Genomic DNA, 20,629 nt, shown 5'->3' with positions numbered 1-20,629 from the left:
CAAGGGGCAAAGATGTCAAAAGAAGTTATAGGAAATATCAACGGCTTAACTCCTATTACGCATAGAACAATATTAGCTTTCGCCTATTATGGAATGAACAAAATCGCAGGACTATTAACAGTTTCTTTCTGCTATCGGTATTGTATCAATATGTTGTTAAAAGAAATTAATTTCACGCATATGTGAAATTAATTAACGCTTTACATACTTTTTTTTTATCTTTAGCTTTCAGATTAAATAAAGGGGTGTGATATCCACACATCCTATTTTACTTCTCACACATCTTTTTAATTTTCGGCTATCAGATCAGATGAATTAAAGAAGATCAACGGACATAAATTATCAAAGGGCGTGTGAGAAGTAAAATAAGGTGTGTGGATAGCACACCCCTAAATAAATTAATGGAAACATTGATTAAAGGGAGTTTTAACGAAAAGTCTGCGGTACTGTTCACTTTAACGAAAAACCACATTTTTACACTAAAAAGTCAAACCTAGTACTATTCACTTTACCTTTTATTTTGTCCTTATCGTTAAAACTCAAAGTTTTCAAGCCCTTTTCATTAGCTTTTCTTTGATTAAAAGGGTTCTATCTATCATGACCAGATTAAGGACTGGTTTGGTATTGTTGTGCTTTAAAAAAAAAGCTAATTCTGTTGTGCTGTGACAATAAGCAACTGTAAAATAAAGTAGCAGAGTGTTTGGTAAACTTTTTGTAATAGTGCTTTTGAAAAAAAAAACAGTATTATAGTGTTTGGTTAACTTTTATGTAAAACAGATGTGAAAAAAACCGGTTTTTCAAAGCTGGGTTTTGCAGCTTTGTGTTTTTGGCTTTTTTCACCCAAAATTGTGAAAAAAAAGTTGAAGTTGAATGTTTACCAAACACAAAAAAACTCCCAGCTTTTTTTTATACCTATTTTTTTTTAGAATCACCTCAATACTAAACCAGACCTAATTCTCATATATAAGAAAGAACCGTTTTTTCCATTTGTAATTATCAATAAAGTGAGGGGTATTTTGGACAAACAATACTAGTTTTAGATTCTCTGGGAAAGGGAATAAGTTTGTTCTTCGTGGGATCTGCGACTTTTAGTTAGATTCTTGAATCCACGACACTCGAACAGCAGGCAGCATCTAGAAGCCAAAACATTGCAGCCACCAACGTCCCCCACCAAAAAAAAAAAAAAGGAAACGCATGGGGAGGAAACCCTATAAAAGTGAGCGCGCGACATGGAGATCCTTTTAGCGGTGGCTTCCGGTGGTTTGGGTGGGGAAAATCGACTTTTCAATGGGTGGCGTTCTCTGTCGATCGGTGGAGCTCGTGAACGCGATGAGTCCGGGTGTGGTTCTTGAGATAATGGAGGTGGAGGGCGATGAAAGGCGGGGCAGATTGATTGTTAGGCTCGAAACTGGGGAGAGTAGAGAGATCAAGGGCAGCAAGTTCATAAACCGAAGCTTACGTTCTCGTCTTCATTGGAGCATTCATGTCACCGCCGTGCTTCCCGGCGGTGAAACGGCGAGAATGATCTTTCGGGCCAACTATTTTGCTGAGAACGGGAAGGTCATATTCCGGCTAGTGGGCGAGGAACTGAGGGATGACCCAGTAGTGATCCCCGATCTCCGTCGCTTGAGGTAAAAATTAATTTAACTTTCTGAGAGCTTCTACTTAACTATCTATATGCGATAATATCGATTCATGAACTAAATTGTATGTGTTTGGTTGTTAGGTTCTTCACCTGTGTTGGAGGAAATTAAGCAACATTTGTGTATCGGTGCATCTATCTTTCGTTTTCTAATAATCTATGCTTAACAAGTTTTGATTTTGTGCTTTGGTTCTGTGTTTCTGTTTCGTGTTTTGGTTTTCTGCTTTGATTCTGTGTTTTGATTGCACTTTGCTTAGCAAATTTAGGACTTTTTGCGTAGTGATTACAAGTTTTATCGCATAACTAAGCATATTTGTATTTTGTTGTTGTTTTCTGGTTTTGTTCTTTAATTTTGTTTTTCTGGTCTGTGCTTAGAAAGTTTAAGGTTTTCTGGTTTTGTTCTTTGGTCCTGTCTTTGTGTGTGTGTGTTGACCCTAAAAACTACCAAGCCTACGTGGCGCGCAGGCTGAGTAATCTATGAGCTAACTACGTCATTCGGTTGAATGCGGGGCGTGCCAACTCATCGACCGAGGAGTAAAATTTGTTGATGTTGCGTTGGGTGCGAGGCTGACTTCTGCATCTTGCGATTACGACTGAGGAAGGAACACGTCTCGGCCTCTTGGGTTCTCGAACCTGAAGACAAGGTTACTATTCTTACGAAGTTCACAAATCGTCGTTGTCGGATTCGATTACAGTGATGGTATTCGTCAGAGTAAACTCATGCCGAATCGACACCAAAGTGTAAGGGCACAAATACTCAAAGCAGATATGTGTCTTAACAATAAACGTGGTTCGGCCATCGGAATGCCGAACTCTAAATCCCACTTGAGAGTATCCAATCATAAACTAACTCAGCGTGCAATGTGCCGAGCCTAATAAACTGTAACACCTCACTTCGCCGAGAAGGCTAATGAGATGACCTCAACCAATAAGGATTCGGAAATCCTTTTTTACCAAAACTTGGATAGATAACCAGTCACCCTCGACGCAGTGCTATCTATGCCGACTGAAGATGTTGCGAGACCGGCTGGTTCTACGGTGACAGTGTTATCTATGCCGACTGAAGATATCACTGGTTGCCTTCACAGTGCTGTTTATCCAAACTGAAGGTGTGTCAGCAAAAGAAAAGGAAAAAAATCTCAAGGTTGTTGAGAGAATTTGCTCAGGGCAGTTGTGTGTTGAATTAGAGAGGCTTGAACGATGCACATCCTCTTCTATTTATAGCACCAAGCACTTTCTAGACCGAGTTACAACCCTACTTGGATTAGGATTTCTTCTTCTCATCAAACACCATCTCGACCAGTCCTATTTTCACTATGACTTTAAACCCAGTCCTTTATCAAACCGGATTCACTTCTATCCATATCTTGTCGAGACTCCTTATTGCGCCAGGATTCAATTACTCGTCTCGCAGCATGACTTGACCAACCTAGTTTAGAAGCCCATGAACTAAATGATCCATAGTAACCTTTTTTGTACGGCCTTCCGGGCCGAGAATACATCTCGGCCCAAACATTGCCCCATCGCTTCTAAGGACTTTTTCGGTCTGAAGTCTCTGGCCGAGCCCTGACCTTGAAAAAGCGACACCAGGCCCCGTCTCCCGAGGAGCATTTATGAAGCATGATTGCATGATCTTGATCTCGTCAGATATCTCGCCAAGTGTCCTCTTCTCAGCATAACCTGAAGTGTCCTTTCATCATTACCCCTTTGATCTGCGAGATTTTTAAATTCCTCAAGACGTGCGGATGTCCAAACATCTTCAAATCAACATACATATCGCCGCATGCCATCATGCAATCTCGATTTGCGAATCTTTCGGTACCCTCGAGATCATGCGGACACCAAAACATCATTTCTTCATAAAAGGACACCATCACGATATCATCATGACCCCTTAATCTGCGAGTTTTTTTGTTCTTTCTCCTGAGTCTGTTAATATTCTCCATCACTCCATCATTATTAACGATCTTCCCGATCACTATCCCCGTTTGGTCTTCCATTCCACGAGTCTATAAATACCTGGCCTTCTATCATTCATTCTTTACGCTTTCAAGTTTTCCAAACTCTCTCTTGCTCAAAGATTAAAAGAAACCCCCTGACTTTCTCCCATAAACCCTTCGAAACCATTTCCAATGGCCTCCTTCATTTCCAAGCTCTCTAAGGAATGCGACAAATGTGGGACAATCATCGATCAGTGCTCAATTAAGACTCTGCGCTTTGAGAGCGATATGAGCACCCCCCACCAAATCCTTGGTCTACTTTTCAAGGATGCAGTGCCACCAGCCATTACCGAGCTCTTCAAGGATCAATGCCTAACACTTCTACTGTCAAGGTTTGAATGGTCGAGGTGGGATTTGGCGAAACCCCAAGGCTCCTGGCCCTAAACCACTACGACCTAGGCAGCTTGGGTTGCTTGGATGGAAAAGATCTTCGGCAAGCAATGGAAAGCTCTTAGCATTTAAGATACCATTCGTCTTTCATCTATGGAACTCGTCATGGATAAGGAGCTTCTTATGATAGCCTCAAGCCTATGGTGCTCAGCTACCAACACCATGATCCTTCCCCTCGGCCCCATGGGCCCCACTATCATTGATATCACCGTAATCTTAGGGACTTCCCCTTTCGGCATCCCAGTTGACGCTACCCTCTCCGGGTACCCATCGACCATTGACCTGAAGGCTCTTTTCAATGATCGGCCCATCGAAACACTGAGCGGAGAGGGCCAAGAATCCTCAAATGAGGAAGTTCAAAAACTTTATAAGAACTTCCTCAACTACAACACTTTCTATCGCCACTTTGCCGGCTGAGGGGATGAGAACCTACGACAGGAGGAACACGAAGCCTTCTTCTTCTACTGGTATAACAAATTTATTTGTTGTACCAAGTCCAACAAATGCTTGGTCGAGAACATGCCGGTGGTCGAAGCCCTGGCTAGCGGTCACACCCTAGTGCTCAGTCCAGCCATTCTTACCCATCTCCTGCGTTGTTTGGCCAAGATGACCCTTCACAAGATCGACCCACACCAGAGTGGTCCCCTTTGGGTATTCCAGCATTGGCTGCAGGTTTATTTTGTCACCCTTCGGCCAGAGCTTGCCAGCTTCTCACCTACTGAGGAGCCCGGCCTTCAGGTGGCTTCTCGACCAGTACCTCCTCACCAAGCTGAAGACGTGTTTAGATACTTCTTCAGCCTTGATGCCCTTTCCGACGACGAATTCTTGATCTACCGTTGTCGAGAATATCCTTTGTCGATCAAACTCCCCACATCAGCATGCAGTGCAGATGATGATGCTGATCTTCGTCAATCCTGGGGGTCGTTTGTGCTTACCCGTGACCTTCCTCTTGGGTGTAACGTGCACCGAGCAAGTTGGGAAGTATATCACACCCAATTCACTGCTCGGCAACTCGGCTATCTTCAGGGTTGCCCAGTGCCTCTTCTTACCTCTCGCTCCCTGCTGAGTCCAGGACGCCTATCTGGCTTTTCAGACAAGGAGTGCAAGGATGCCAAGAAGGAGTTTCAAGAACGGTGCTACAAATTCTGCTTTCGACCAACCGTTCCAGAATCTCTTAGCACTGACACTTTTGGTGATTGGTGGGAAGAGTATACCCAAAACTTTTTTGGTGCTTCGGTCGAAAACGTCCTGAACAAGATCTTCAGCGGTCGACCCCATAAGGCTTCTGCCCCATAATCTCAAGGTAACGGTCTATTTCTACCTTCTTCCTTCGACTTTGAACTTTACTAATTTGCTTTTGCTTTCTCAGGTGGTTGGTCACTGAAAAAGGCAGAAGTGGTCGTTGCGGCTGCGGCTGGGAAAAAATCGACCATCTCCAAAAGGGCTGAAACTACTGCACAGGCCTTGCTGAGCAAATGGCCTCGTCAAGAGGCCGAGACGGCCTTCGACCCCCCTCACCCCGTAAAACAGGTTAAGAAGCTGGCGAGGAAAGGAGAACGGGAGATTCATGTTATCTCCAGTCAAACTACGGGAGCGACGACTCCTAGTGTTTCCCCTTCTACCCCTGTCGTCTAAGCTTCGACAGAGAAACTGCCAATTCCGGCCAAAGAAACAGCTCATGTACGGCCTGTTCCTCAAGTCACTGGACCAGTCGTTGCTCCACTGGTCGAGGTGCCTGCAACCTTGGGGCCAGCTGCTACGCCTGTCTTGGAAGGGGCAGTCCCCTTGGCAGAGAAGAAACTTCCCGAAAATCCAAAACCCACGGCAGTCGTTCTAGAAGAGAGCAACAGGAGAGATGAGATTTCATTGATGAGTCACCTTCAACCACGCGATCCTCCTTCCCCTGCATTAGAGGCGGTTGTCCAAGTCGGCCCTTCTGCGACCGATCGTGGCAAAAGACCTGCCGTCGAGCCAGAAGCGACGGCGAAAACACCTGTTCATCCGTATGACCAGGACCTCAACATTCCTCCTCAAGAAGCTACTTCGACCTTCGTAAGTACCCTTACCGTTTTTGTTTGGTTACTTTTCTGCCTTAGATCTCTAAACCAGGAAGATACTGAATGTCAGGTGCCTACCCATTCTTTTCATCGAACATTATACGCGTCGAAGGGTGTTATCTATATTTCTTGGCCGCCTCAGTGGCCATCGAACGTATATAACCTCTATCGGCTGCGTGAACTAAGAAGCAGTCTAAGGCACTGGGCTCGGCCATTAAGTTCTTTAGGTTCGAGCAACGAACCCGAAAATATGGCAGAAGTCTCCTCTCGGCAGGTTTAAAACAAAAACCTTCTTGCTATATTCTTTCATAATTTCCTTGTACTTAACATGATTTTAATGCTCTCTTGTCAAACACTTCTGGAGCGGCTGGTCCTTCGGCCGCTACAATTGCACCTGCTGATTCAGCTGCTCTGGTTCGGCTACAAGAAGTTTTATCTCTCTCGGCATCACAAGTCCTTGAGCGCAAATGGCTCGATTCGTTGGGTGCATGCCTAAACGATCTCGGAGCAGATGGTCAAATGAGCACCGAGGTTGTCGTTCAGGCGTCGTCCGCCTTGGAGCGAGTTCGGGAATCCTTCAGTATTCTCGAGAACATTATTTGGGCTGATGATGACTTGAAAACTGCACTGGCCGTTCAGGAAACTCTTCGTCCGAAGATCGATGCCTTAAAGATGAAAGAGGAAGCCTTGGTCGACCTCGACCATCAAATGGCCGAACTGGCAAAACGAAGGTCGGCCCTTACTTCTGAGCTTGCCAGGGACTTTGAGTCGGGCGGGAAATCTTGTCTAACCGAATTTACGGCGAATGTGAAGCGAGTTGAGCAGCTGAAGTTAGACAAGAATAACAGGCAGGCTTAGGTCATAATGGGCGAGGTGAGGTGGCTGGAGCTGAAGGCACTTCTTGGAACTCTTCTTCCTTCATCGCCTTAGAATAATTTGATTGTAAACCATCTTATTAATGAAATGAAACAAGCTTTTACTCTTGCATCTCCCATGTGACTGGGTAGTAGTTTTTTAAGAACTTTCCATTAATTGGTAATTTGTGAATAATACCGGTTCGATCTCTAAGATGGTATGCCCCCTTACCGAGAACTTTATGGATGACAAACGATCATTCCCAATTCGGCGACCATTTACCGAACCTGGGGTCTTTAATTCCCACGGGTAACACATTTTGCCAAACTAACTCTCCTTCGCCGAACGTTTTTTGTTTGACTCTTTGATTATAAGCTCGCTCGGTAATTTTCTTTTGTGCCACTAGAAGATTGTAAGCGTCAAGCCGATCTTCTTCCAAATCTTCTAACTTTTATAACATGGCCTGATTATATTCGGCATTGGACAAACTACTCTGCTCGATCACACGTAAAAAATTTACACTTAGCTCGACTGGTAACATCGCGTCATGTTCATAGGTTAACGCATATGGGGTGGTCCTCGTTGCCGACCGGGGTGAAGTTCGGTATGCCCATAAGGCTTCATTCAATTTTAAATGCCACATGCCAGGTCTTTATTTTATCATTTTCTCGAGAATACCGATCAAAACCTTATTACTTGCTTCGGCTTGTCCATTCGTTTGTAGATAGTATGGTGTGGACTGCTCAAGCCGAATTTTTAAGCTCGCTGTATAATCTTTGAACCTTTCGGCTGTGAAGACTGTGCCATTATCAGTTATGATTGTTTCTGGCACACCGAACCTGGTCACAATATGTTCCCCCACAAAATCACAAACCTCCTTGGATGTTAATTCGGCATATGATTTTGCTTCGACCCACTTAGTGAAATAATATGTTGCCACGAGTATCTATGCATGTTTCGCTGCTCCAGAAGATGGTGTGATTTTGCCGATCACGTCCATTGCCCATCCTTTGAACAGCCAAGGTTTGGTGACCGAATGAAGTAATTCGGCCGGGCCCTTTGGATGGGTCCATGAATTTGACATTGGACGCATCTTCGTGCATACTCGATACAATCTTTCAATATGCTTGGCCAAAAGTAACCATGTCGGCGAAGTAGCCAACGCAATTTGCCTCCTGATTGATGGGCTCCGCAAATTCCTTCATGTACCTCTGTGATTGCTTGGGCGGCTTCTTGCGGGCCGAGGCATAACAGTAATAAACCGTCCTCGCCTTTTCGATACAACTCGTTCTAGTACGAGACGTAATTTATGGCGTGGACCCTTGTCTTTCGGTCGTGCTTGCCTCTGGGATCATCAAGGTATTGCATAATTGGCATTCTCCAGTCGTTTGGTAGCGTCTCGACCGCGCAAACATCTACAGGATCCTCCCGTTCCAATAAGGAAAGTAAGGACATTACCCGTGTACGGATGACTTGGTCGCGCTGAAGGACTTGTTAATTAACCAAAGCCGGACACGATTGTCGTAAAACGGGTATCATCGGTCCACTCTTGCCCCCTAGGAGTTGTTCTCCAGAGGCTATCTGAGCGAGTTCATCTGCGACGGTGTTCCGTCCATGGGAAATATGATTGAATGTGATACAGTTGAATGACTCGGCCAAGTAACTGGCCATCATGTGATAGGGTGCCAGAGTACAACTCATGCACCGAAAAGTTCCATTAAGTTGGTTAATCACAAGCTCCGAATCACCAAAGACGAGAACCCGAGCAGCGTGTAAATCATGAAGTACGCTAAGGCCGATAACAAGGGCTTCGTACTCGGCCTGATTGTTGGTACAATCGAAATCCAACTTGAGGGAAAAGAACCAACGGTGTTGGTGTGGAGACTGGAGTACGATCCCCACACCGGCTGATGTTGACGTGCTGGAACCATCAAAATACATCGTCCAATAATTGTCACGTGCTTCCACCATTCCGATTGCAACATCGGTGCCCCCGAACCCATATGGAGAAGGGTGGTGGGCTAAGAAATCAGCAAGCGCTTATCCTTTGACGACTTTTTGTGGGACGTACTGCAAACTAAACTCCGATAGTGCCAGTGTCCATTTCCCGATTCGGCCTTTGACTATTGGCCGAGTAAGCATATATCGAATAACATATGTCTGGGCGATGACCTGCGTAACGGATGAGAGCATATAATGTCGGAGTTTTGATGCGGCGAAGAACAAAGCCAAGCAAAGCTTCTTAACTGGTGAATAATTGATCTCTGGAGGATTGAGGTGTCGGCTAAGATAGAAAATAGCTTGTTATCGCCCAGCATCAGTATCTTGCGCGAGGAGGCAACTAATGGATTCGTCGGCTGCGAAAACGTAAAGCTTAAGGGGTTTATCACGTCGAGGCGGTACGAGGACGGGGGGAGTTGCAAGGGCAACCTTGAGTTGTGTGAAAGCCGCTCGATGTTCTTCACGCCACTCAAACTTATCTGAGTCCTTAAGTTTCAACAGTGTAGAGAATGCCGTCATTTTGCCAGCAGAATTAGCTATGAATCGACGAAGAAAATTTATTTTCCCGAGCAAGGACTGGAGTTGTTTTTTTGTCGTCGATGGTGGGACGTCAATAATTGCACGAGCTTTGTTCACATCGACCTCGATGCCGCGATGGTGGACAAAAAAACCTAAGAAATTACCGGTTTACACGCTAAATGCGCATTTAGCCGGGTTCATCTTAAGGTTATGTCGTCGCATGCGAAGGAAAGTTTACCGAAGATCATCAATATGCGTTCGACGACTTTTTGATTTGACCACGACGTCATCAATATATACTTCTATGGTAGTGCCGATCAGGTCATAAAAAATGGTATTCATCGCGCGTTGATATGTAGCACCAACGTTTTTTAAATCGAATGGCATGACTACCCACTCGTAGGTTCCAAGTGCCCCCGGGCAGCGGAAAACAGTTTTATGAACATCGGCCTCGGTAATAAATATCTGGTTATAACCGGCATGTCTATCCATGAATGACAGCATGTCATGATTAGCCGCGACGTCGATTAGCAAATCTGAAATTGGCATGGGATATGCATCTTTAGGTGTTGCCAGATTCAAATTTTGAAAATCAATGCAAATGCGTAGGGCCCCATTTTTCTTGAGCACTGGTACGATATTCGCCAACCACTCGACATATCGAGCGGTTCAGATTTTATGTCGAGCTGTACTTCAGTCGAGAATCGGTGAGGAAGTTGTTGAACAGGCTTGCAACCAGGTTTGATACGTAATTCATGTTCGACAAGGGTCCGGTCGAGACCCGGCATCTCATGATAACTCCAAGCAAAACAATCTTTAAACTCGTGAATCAATTGATGGAGTTCCACTTTCATGGCATGGGGTAATAACGCACTAATAAATAGAGGCCGAGGATCATCGGCCATTCCAACATTTATTTCCTCTAGAGGATCCTTGACTTGGGGTCAGCTGTCGTCGAGCTCGACCAGTGCGGCCTGAACTTTATCCAACGATAGTACCGGGCTGTTATCCTCTTCGACCAAAAATTCGATTAAGTTGATACCCGAATGCGGGTGCTTGGAAATAGCATACCAATGGGCCAGCAGGCGTTCCATCGTAGATGAAACCGCGGCCCGACGTCTCTCGCTTTTGATGTCAATCATCAGTGGTGGGGAGAAAATTGGCCAAACCGAGTCTCGCCGAATCCTGGTGGACAGTCTCGGTGCCTACCTCAATGGCTTTCTGGAATAAGATCCGAGTCGGCCATCCATCTTCATTGAAACCTTGTAGGGTAATATAGCCGACGTGATCATCATAATAGTGGGCCTGAATCATGTTGGTTTCAAATGACTAAGTATCGGCTGGGTGGACCACGACCAATTTACCATCCCAAAAAATAAGGACTAGGTATAACGAAGAAGGAATGCAATTCGTTTGATGAATCTAATCCCTACCGAGCAAAGCATTATATTCGGTCTTGGAGTCGACGATAAAAAATACGGTCATGTGATTGCGACCTGCGATGCTTACCTCTAGAGGGAGTACTCCTTTGGTCTGAGACTTGTCACCAACAAAGCTACTCATGATTATTCTTGAAGGAATGAGCTCGTCGGTGGATCGTCGTAATGTTTTCATGACGGATACAGGCATGATATTGACTATTGCTCTGCAATCGATGAAAATCTCAGAGATTGGGTAGCCTTCAATATGGGTCGTGACATACAACGGTTTTAAATGTTGAAGATTAGTCGAGGAAGAATGGGGAAACAAAATGTCCAAGGCTATTTTAAGTTTATCGTCGCCGTTAGTTGACTCGTCTTCAGTAGTAGTGACGAAATCAACTTGTGTTGCCTCCTCGGTAACTACATCACAGTCCAAGGAACTTGGTTGGTGTGTAGTTAGTTGAAATTCGACAGGGAGAACATGGACCATGCTGATTTCCATGTTTTCAAGGACTGAAAGGCCCATTGAATCATGGTCGTCATCATCCGGAGTAGTGAGAACTATATCATCGTGTGTCAGAGCATTCACGGCCAGCTCGCTATGTGTCTTAACATATTTAGGCGCTTGTGCCATGCAATCCGACGCTGTATCCTGTTGACTGTCATCTTCAGGCTTGCATGCATCTGGTGTCAGACTCTGCTCCTGCCGTATTTTGTGAGCTCGTTCCTCATAGGCGATCCGGGCATTCCTGGTGTCCAGGTAAGCGTCCAGACGTGCCACCCGCTCTGTCTCATCGGCTGTTAAGCCGAACAAGGATACGGTCGAAAAAACTTCGAAGTGATACCGAAGGTGTTGAAGGTCTTCAAGAGAAAAAGGGAGTTCGGTTGTGTCAATATCCGTGTATGGGTCGACCTCGAAGCCGAGAACCCTAGCCTCTCGAATGTGCTGGAATCTGGCTTTCATTGCTGGATCAGTGGTTTTTTGGATGATCTGCTCAGCATCGGGGCAAGTTAATGCCAGGTCAAGAGCTTCTTGGCAAGCCTTCGGTAACCCATACAAGTCGTTGGCGGAATATTTCTTGTGAAATTCTTTCATATATTCCAATGATTCGCCGAGGAATTGAGGGTGCAGATTCCACCGAACTCTGATTAGTGGTTCTTTCAAAGGTAACGGGGGCAGTTTGCTTTTAGCCTCTTTCCTAAATTGCTCAAAACGAGCTTTCATTTCCCCGGGCCAAAGAAGAAGTTTGATGCGCTTCTCGGCTGCTTCAATGGTAGTTTCAAAATCCCGATTGGTTTCCTTCTCGACCTGTAATTCAGCCATGATTGTTGGGGTTGGCTGATCATCTCTGCTTCCTGCTGTCTCTTTTGGCTGCCATTTAGTGGCCAAAACAGGCTGAGTAGCTTGTCGTCAAGCCAAACAATCTATATGCTGACGTCGACGTTTCTGAGATTTGGATAGCGCGGTATACATGCCGATGGGAGAATTGTAGTTGTACCAACATTGGTCACGTGGTTCAGGTGGCCTGAAGGTTTTTTGATTTGCTGATGAGCTCGAACTACTGGAATTGCAGGAATAATAGTTCTCGTTGTAACACGGTGCGTCGAAATCAAGGCGTCGTCTGACCGATGTAGGACCATCTGTCTATTTCCTTGGGCCGAGCCTGTCGAATACTTTCTGGTGCTGGCCTTCACTAGGTTCATTTAAAGGCTTTGATGTAATCGCCGATTGGTGTTGTGATGTCGGCATTTGCATCGGAGGCAGTTTCCTCTTGGGCTCGGTTAATACAACGCGTGCCTTACAATTGCTACACAAAACTATCGGCCCACCATTTCCATCTTCGCTGGAGTCTGACATGGACCCGACTATAGCAGGTCTTGAGAGTTCGGTGGGTGGTGCATTAGAAAACAAGTCGATCTTGAGTCGAGGTTGGAAACCTTTCTTTAGGATATGTGGTACTATTGGCCCGCTATTTTCTTCGTCGTTGTAGTTTGACATTGGTTCAACTATGGCCGGTCCTGATAGCTCGGTAGGTGGCGCGTTGGAAAATAGATCGATCTTGAGTCGAGGTTGGGAGCTTTGCTTCCGAATATGTTGTACTGGGGTAAATTTGACCTTCTCTTTTCCTTTGCTCTTGGGCAAACGGGCGTCTACCATGCCGACTGTCGCTGAAGGGAATGGATCCGTATCAACCGTCATGCGTTTTTCAGGAAACTTTAGCTTGCCTTTGTCAATCCAACTCTAGATATCATCACGAAATATGACACAATTATTTGTTGCATGCTTTGTCAAGTTATGGTATTTGCAATATGTCCTTCCTTTAAGTTCTTCGGCCTTGGGAATATTATGCCCTAGCCGAAGTTTAATGATCTTCACTAATAGCAATTGATCAAAAATTGCTTCAGCCTGTGTGATATCAAAGGTATAAACTTTTGATGTTTTTGCTGTTTCTTCAGTGGTCGAGCAGGTTTTGACCTCTTTGGAATTAATTTGAGTCAATGCCTTGCACACGTATGGTTTATCTATTACTATCTCGGCCGCGTCCACGCTGACGTACTGAGATTCTTCACCTTCGGTCGACGCGTAATTGACCATAGGGTTTTTGTAAATCGTCCCTCGAGATGGGGGTTTCGACATCTTCTCTTCTTGGAGCAAATAGTCATATTGCTCGACATGCTGGGCTAATTCATACATATCCCGAAAGTTTGCCCCTAAAAATTTCTTTTTGTATTCTACATCGAGTCCGTTCAAAGCAAGTCTAACAAACTCGACATCAGGGAGAGGTACTCGGCACCAATTCCTTGCTGATTTAAATCTGGTAAGATAATCCATTGGTGACTCATCAGACGCTTGAGCCATCTTTGCCAACGAAGAAACTGACATTTCTATCCCTAGCCGATAAAATTGCTCGTGAAATCTCTCGACCAATTCCTCCCAGCTTTGGATGGAATTAGGTGGAAGGTTGATATACCAGGCAAATGCTGATAAGCTCATATTTATATATATTTTACATAAAATTCACTTGTCTTTTCTTAGTTAGTTCCTTATATTTTTGAGCTATTTACTATGTTTTTGTGTTTTGTGTGATTTATCAAGCAAAGAAAAGAAAAGTAGCACAAGTGAATTATTAAGTAACAAATTCGTCAAAACTGCCTGTGCAGATTAACTGACTTTGAAAGCATGTTACGAACAGCTCAGAATGAATGAGAAAATGTGCCTTATTGCGTGGAAAGCTACAGATGTCTACTTTCTGAAGCAATTTACGGATTGTTAATATCATTTTTCAAGAAGAAGTTATGGGCATTGTAACACTGAAAGGTTCAGAAACATGGACAGCACATACACAAAGAGAAAGGCAAGGCAATGGGTGGATTGTTGGCTGAAATAATGAAGAACATGTGTGTGCAAATGCAAAGGAAAAACACACACACATGGGCAAAGGAAACACACACACATGGGCATAAAATGGGTTGTTTTGTGGTTGAAATGATGAAGCATGTGTGTGTGTAAATGTAAAGGAGAAACATGGCAGAAAATGTGTGTGTTTTGTGGTTGAAATGATGCAAAGAACATGTGTGTGTGCAAGTGTAATGGCAAAGCAAAGAAACATGGCAGCAAACCCACATGCAAAGTGGAAGAAAAGCACAAGGCAAGGGCAGAAAATTGGTGTGTTTTATGGTTGAAATGATGAAGCATGTGTGTATAAATGTAAAGGGGAAACATGACAACTCATACCCACACAAGCTGCACATGCAAAGGAAATGGAGTGGTCCTCTCTCAAGCCTATAAATACCACATCCCATATTCATAAAAAAAAACAGTTTTTGATCCATCTTTGCTGTGAGTTCTCCACCATCATTCTCTCCAAATTCAGCCAAAAATAACCCCTAGCCACACCACCCATCAACAATAAACATTTCCATACCATTCTCCATCCATTCTACACCATAAAAACCACCCAAAACCTGTCCAAAACCTCTAGTGCCGTAGCTTGCAAGGAAGGAGAAAGAAGAAGAAACCTGGTGCCGTGCCTAAGCCCAAGCCTTGGGAGTGTTGGAGCGTTTCTAGGTGTTTTCTATCTTTGTTTTTAATGTCTAAATTTATGCATCTTTGCTTTGTCAGTATGAGGAACTAAACCCCTCTTAGTTAGGGGGTGATTCGAAACTATGTTCATGCTTGCAATATGATTTTATTACATCCAGTTGTGATTCATAAGTTGTGAATTCAACTTACTTATCCGTTTGTATAAAAACTTATTTGTGTATGTTGGTTGAGAGTGCACGCTTAATTTTCATGCATGAATTTGACGCTAGAATATAAGGGAGTTTCACCTAATCGTTATGAACTTATATTCACAAGTAGTGAAGGTTGCTAGTCACAATCACGTTAAGTAAATTCTTGGCATAAGTTTCATGCAAATCATAGTAACGAGTGCCTCGTCAATGCTTATGTTTTTCATAGAACTTAATGATTCTTGCTTGTATCTCTATTATGCAATTCATGTAGGGAACTTGTAGGGAATGTTTTGGGTTGTCGTATGCAATCATCCAACCCAATAACTTGTGGAAAAACTGAGGGTTAATTAGTGCAATTCACGGTTAATTTGGGGCGTTGAGTATTCATAGTTTATCGAAAAGCAACTGGAAATCGTTTTGTATGCAAGTGTGACATGTGTGGAGAAGAACCTCCTAGCTAGCCTTCCATCCATAAGTTTCATTCAAATTCATTTACAATCTATTTTGTTTTACAAAGTTTGTTTTGTTTTCAATTTCATCAAGAACCAATCTCCCATTTATTTCAAAGTGTTAGATTAGTTAGTAATCACTTTAGTATGTGTTTTTAAGTGTCTTGAGTCAAGTCATAACCCAATTTCGTCCAAGTTAGTGTTAGGTGTTCAAAACTGCCCAGAAAGTGTTTTTAAGGCAGTTTTAAGTGTTTATTTGCTGTTTTGAATCTTTTTGTTTATCTTAGTATTTTAAAGTATAGTTTTGCATTCTTTGAGTCTAGTTTAGTGTTTTAAACTTTGTTTTTACGTTTTCAAGTCAGTTTCCAAGTGATTTAGCAATCCCTCTTAATCCCCGGCCTAGAATGATCCCTACTTACATACTTTACTACATTTGATAAAAAGATGGTTTAATTTGTGTGCTTATATATTTCGCATCAAGTGCTGAACCTGTCAATGAAAAGTTGAACAGCCGCAGCTTGTGAAAATCAATGTTGACATCTCCGCATTGCGCGGTGAAACGAGCCACATGTTCTAACGAGGATAAAGACGATTCTCCAGCGAAAAGACTAAAATCTGGAATTTTGAAACCTTTAGGATATTCGAACCATTCCACATAAGCTGGGTATGGATGGATGAATTTAGGGAACTTCGGCCCCTTTTTCATGGCCGAATCAATCATTCGCTGGACCTCGGTTATATCGACGGACGTTACTTCCACTCTCTGGTCAGGTTCATCTGTCCTGCTTCTCGATCCTCATTTTTTTTCTAAGTCAATTGCCTTGAGCCGAGTAGGAATTGGCTCGGCCTGTACTACTGGCAACAGATTATTCCTTGGTGGCAAGTGCCGAGAAAGATCGAATGACTTGTCGTCACAGACCTTGCTAACCAGTATTTCAAGCAATCTGTTTTGTACCTCATTGTTACTACGTATCACATCGTGCAGTTTATCGATTCCTCGACTAAACGTTTGTTCAACCGCCCTAGACTGTTCGTCAAGTCGTCTTTGAAGAAACGATCTTGTTGGTGGATCAAAGCCTTCACCACCATCCTCATCACAGTCCTCCACTGTCCCTTCATTGAGAACGCATGTGTTTTTGTTAGGGATTTCTAGACTGCAACGCTGACCGCCGAGACCAACTTCCTTTTCTCGGCGAGTCGAGCTTGTGAACTCAGGTGTCACGGCACTAAGGGGATTTTGTGTCTGTGATACACTTTGTCTTATGTTCTGAATTGGCAAATCGGTTGTTGATTTTCCCATAGCTGTTTTCTTTTTAATCGATCGTGTTTCAATTGGCATGAACTTCGTAGTTTAGCACTGGGTCCCACCTGGCGTGCCAAAATGTTGACCCTAAAAACTACCAAGCCTACGTGGCGCACAAGCCGAGTAATCTATGAGCTAACTACGTTCTTCGGTTGAATGCAGGGCATGCTAACTTGTCGGCCGAGCTCGGTCGAGGAGTAAAATTTGTTGATGTTGCATTGGGTTCGCGGCTGACTTCTGCGTCTTGCGATTACGACCGAGGAAGGAACACATCTCAGCCTCTTGGGTTCTCGAACCTGAAGAAAAGGTTATTATTCTTACGAAGTTCACAAATCGTCATTGTCGGATTCGGTTACAGTGATGGTATTTGTCAGAGTAAACTCACGCCGAATCGACACCAAAGTGTAAGGGCACAAATACTCAAAGCAGATATGTGTCTTAACAATAAACGTGGTTCGACTGTCGGAATGCCGAACTCTAAATCCCACTTGAGAGTATCCAATCATAAACTAACTCGGCGTGCAATGTGCCGAGCCTAATAAGCTGTAACACCTCACTTCGCCGAGAAGGCTAATAAGATGACCTCGACCAATAAGGATTCGAAAATCCTTTTCGACCAAGACTTGGATAGATAACCATTCACCCTCGACGCAGTGCTATCTATGCCGACTGAAGATGCTGCGAGACCGGCTGGTTCTACGGTGACAGTGCTATCTATGCCGACTGAAGATATCACCGGTTGCCTTCGCAGTGCTGTTTATCCAAACTGAAGGTGTGTCGGCGAAAGAAAAGGAAAAAAATCTCAAGGTTGTTGAGAGAATTTGCGCAGGGCAGTTGTGTGTTGAATTGGAGAGGCTTGAACGATGCACAGCCTTTTTTATTTATAGCACCAGGCACTTTCTAGACCGAGTTACAACCCTACTCGGATTAGGATTTCTTCTTCTCATCAAACACTATCTCGACCAGTCCTATTTTCACTATGACTTTGAACCCAGTCCTTTATCAAACCGGATTCACTTCTATCCATATCTTGCCGAGAGACCTTATTGCGCCAGGATTCAATTACTCGTCTCGCAGCATGACTTGACCGACATAGGTTAGGAAGCCCATGAACTAAATGATCCACAGTAACCTTTTTTGTACTGCCTTCCAGGCCGAGAATACATCTCGGCCCAAACCGATATTTTGGGCCCAAACAGTGTGTGATTTGTTTCCTTTTTTAGTCTTGGTGGTTTTTGTCTTCGATAGTTTCTGTTCTGGTTCTGGTATGGATTGTAGGAGTAGTGACATTATTTGTTGACTCGCTTGTCTCAAATCTCTGTATAGTTTTCTGTGAACTAAGTTTTGAGGAAATGGGTTTCGTTGGAAAGTGTTCTTGTTCTTTCAACTTGGTTGAATTTGTTGGGGAAGATTTTCATTTTTCAATCTTGGTGATTTGTGTATTTGATGGCATCTGGTTCCGGTTTGGATTGCATGAGTCTTACATTATATGTCATTTTTTGAGGTATAGCAATTAGGGAAAGCTCTTCGTTTCGAATTAACATTTGTATTGAAACTTGTAGTTCTTGAAAGCGGTAATTTTTATTCTAAGATAATATGATTTTTTGGTGAGAACAGATCCCGAATTTTGTATAATTTGGTATCTCTCTTCTTTATGTACATTAATAAAAGCATTTTTGCTCTTTATTGTCAGATAGTCTTGTTTCCTTCATTGAAGCAAATCCCCTATTCTATCTTCCTTTCTTCCTTGCCTCTTCCTGCTCTGGTTCTAAATCGAATGTCAATGTCTCTTTGCTCTCTGGTTCTTTAGTGGATGTGGTCAACCTTTCCCAGCATCACTTTGTTTCGCAACCTACATTGTGTTTCTTTTGCCTAGTGCTTCCATCTCTTGCGATCTTCTAGTTTTGTTCTTTGACAACGAATATTGTTCCCTCTTTAAGAGGGAGCAAGTTGTTTTGTTGCTGAGAAATTTAGATAATTATAAGTTTGAGTGAAACTGGAAATCGTATTTCACATTTGAATTTTGTTTTTTTCTGGTATGTGTTTACCAATGGCTGTTATAATTTTCAAGCCAGTTAAGGTTCGATGTGAACTTTGAAATTACACTCGCAAATCCATGATTAGTTGCACTTTAGTAAGCAAGTTGCCCAAAAAAATAGCTGTATAATACTCGTATTTAAAATAACATCACTTGGCGATATCTTCATACTTTGAAGTTCCTTACCCAAACACAGTTTCTGACCCACCCTATACATTGGTCTGGTGAATTTTGCCAATGCAAGTCAGCCACATTACTGACTTATTAGCTACTCCAAAATAGCCACAACCATGGCTTTCTAAATGTCACACAATTCTTTGTAGTGCATCGCTTCGTCGACTGGGTTTTCCCTGACCACCTTATAATCTTCTGACGACCGAGTAAAATGGGTTTCATTGCAAAGTGTTTTCTTTTCTGGATTGCAGGAGTCGTTAAAGTCGTGATTGAGTCAAGCCAGTGTCAAAACTCCGAATTCCAGCTTATTCTTGAGTTGTATTTGTAAAGGAACCTGTATTATTTGAAAGAATCTGTATTCTAAGACTTAATTGCATGGTGAGAACAATGTCGTCTTGTAAAAGAGAATTATTATTAGCACTTCAAACTTTCTATAATTAGAAAGAAAAATACACTTGTGAGGAATGTAGAATAAGATTTTTGAAGTGCTAATAACAATTCCCTTGTAAAATTCAGTGTTTGAGTAATTTGCAGTTACAAAAGGATTTTAGCTCTTGTTAGCAATATTTCAAAGCTTTATGTGCAACGTGCCCATGCTTGGCCCTCTATGCCAGTCATAAAGGCCATGGATTCTCGATTCAAGGTGCATCGGGACATCTGTCACCGGTTCCGATCATAGCATGACCGTCACATTCGGATTTTTAAATTGGTAAAGACCACTTTGCTTTGCCTGTTAAATAGGGTTTACTCTACTCACTTTACTTAATATTTTATTATATTATTAAAAATAATAAAAAGTAGGTATATAAAAATGGAAAACTAACCAAAAACCCCAAAAAACTTTCTTTTTAATCATCTGGACAATTTTTTGCAAAAATGCCGATCCTGCCCTTTAAAGATCCATACAAGATTGGGTCAGTATTCTGTAAGGGTCATGTGGGATACATCCAAAAGAAGAAAAGGGAGACTAACATTTTCAGAAAAGAAGGATTCACATGCAAAAGAAAATGATGTGGCAAACATTTACCACCACCCTCCGTCCCCACATTCCATCCTCTTCGTTTCACCTTCCACAACAGCCGTCTTTCTTTCCGAGGCACCACTTACCTTCAATGGCCCGAAACACATAAAGATTGAGCTTTCTCGATTCTCCAGGGATGACCCGTACAGTTGGCTAGCCCTAGCGAAGGAATATATGGATTATCACGGGGTCGACGACGCCAACCGAGTCACAATCGCAGGGCTCTATTTCACTGGCGATGTTGCCCTTTGGTTTAAATGGTACAAGTTGCACATTGGGTCTGGGTTTTGGGTCACCTTTACCGAATCACTTCTCCAACGGTTTAGGCTGGGCGATCAACTGGACTTCAACATGTCTTTTTCCCATGTGTCTTAGAAAGGCTCATTGGAGACCTATATCAATGATTTCATCCATTTGTCATGTCAGGCCCAAGGTTTGTCATGTCTGTCTTGATTTCTTCTTCATACATATATTCTTTCCTATCTTTGAGTATTTATGTATAATACGTTATTTCAAATTTCAA

At 43.2% G+C, this 20,629-nt stretch overlaps 2 protein-coding genes across 4 annotated transcripts in view; both read left to right on the top strand.

Annotated features, from left to right (window-relative positions):
- Nucleotides 1–20,629, top strand: part of LOC126632769 (uncharacterized) — a 35,599-nt gene that overhangs the window by 12,031 nt on the left and 2,939 nt on the right. The gene's annotated exons all lie outside the window — the stretch shown is intronic.
- Nucleotides 104–19,636, top strand: LOC126632770 (uncharacterized). 3 transcript variants are annotated; one of them, XM_050303247.1, is made up of 3 exons: nucleotides 104–1,631; nucleotides 1,727–1,771; nucleotides 19,337–19,636. In XM_050303247.1, the coding sequence occupies exons 1-2, from the start codon at nucleotides 1,288–1,290 to the stop codon at nucleotides 1,752–1,754; spliced, it is 372 nt and encodes a 123-aa protein (XP_050159204.1). In that variant the 5' UTR covers nucleotides 104–1,287; the 3' UTR covers nucleotides 1,755–1,771; nucleotides 19,337–19,636. The 3 variants fall into 3 exon arrangements, with proteins under 3 accessions (XP_050159204.1, XP_050159205.1, XP_050159202.1); XM_050303248.1 differs by having other exon boundaries at nucleotides 1,727–1,786; nucleotides 19,349–19,636; XM_050303245.1 differs by lacking the exons at nucleotides 1,727–1,771; nucleotides 19,337–19,636 and adding an exon at nucleotides 14,048–15,101.

Source organism: Malus sylvestris, chromosome 8 (genome assembly GCF_916048215.2).
Source record: "Malus sylvestris chromosome 8, drMalSylv7.2, whole genome shotgun sequence".
In the NCBI taxonomy this organism is placed as follows: domain Eukaryota; kingdom Viridiplantae; phylum Streptophyta; class Magnoliopsida; order Rosales; family Rosaceae; genus Malus; species Malus sylvestris.
Note: the sequence above shows the minus strand (reverse complement) of the source record. Positions and strands in the feature narration are given on the sequence as shown.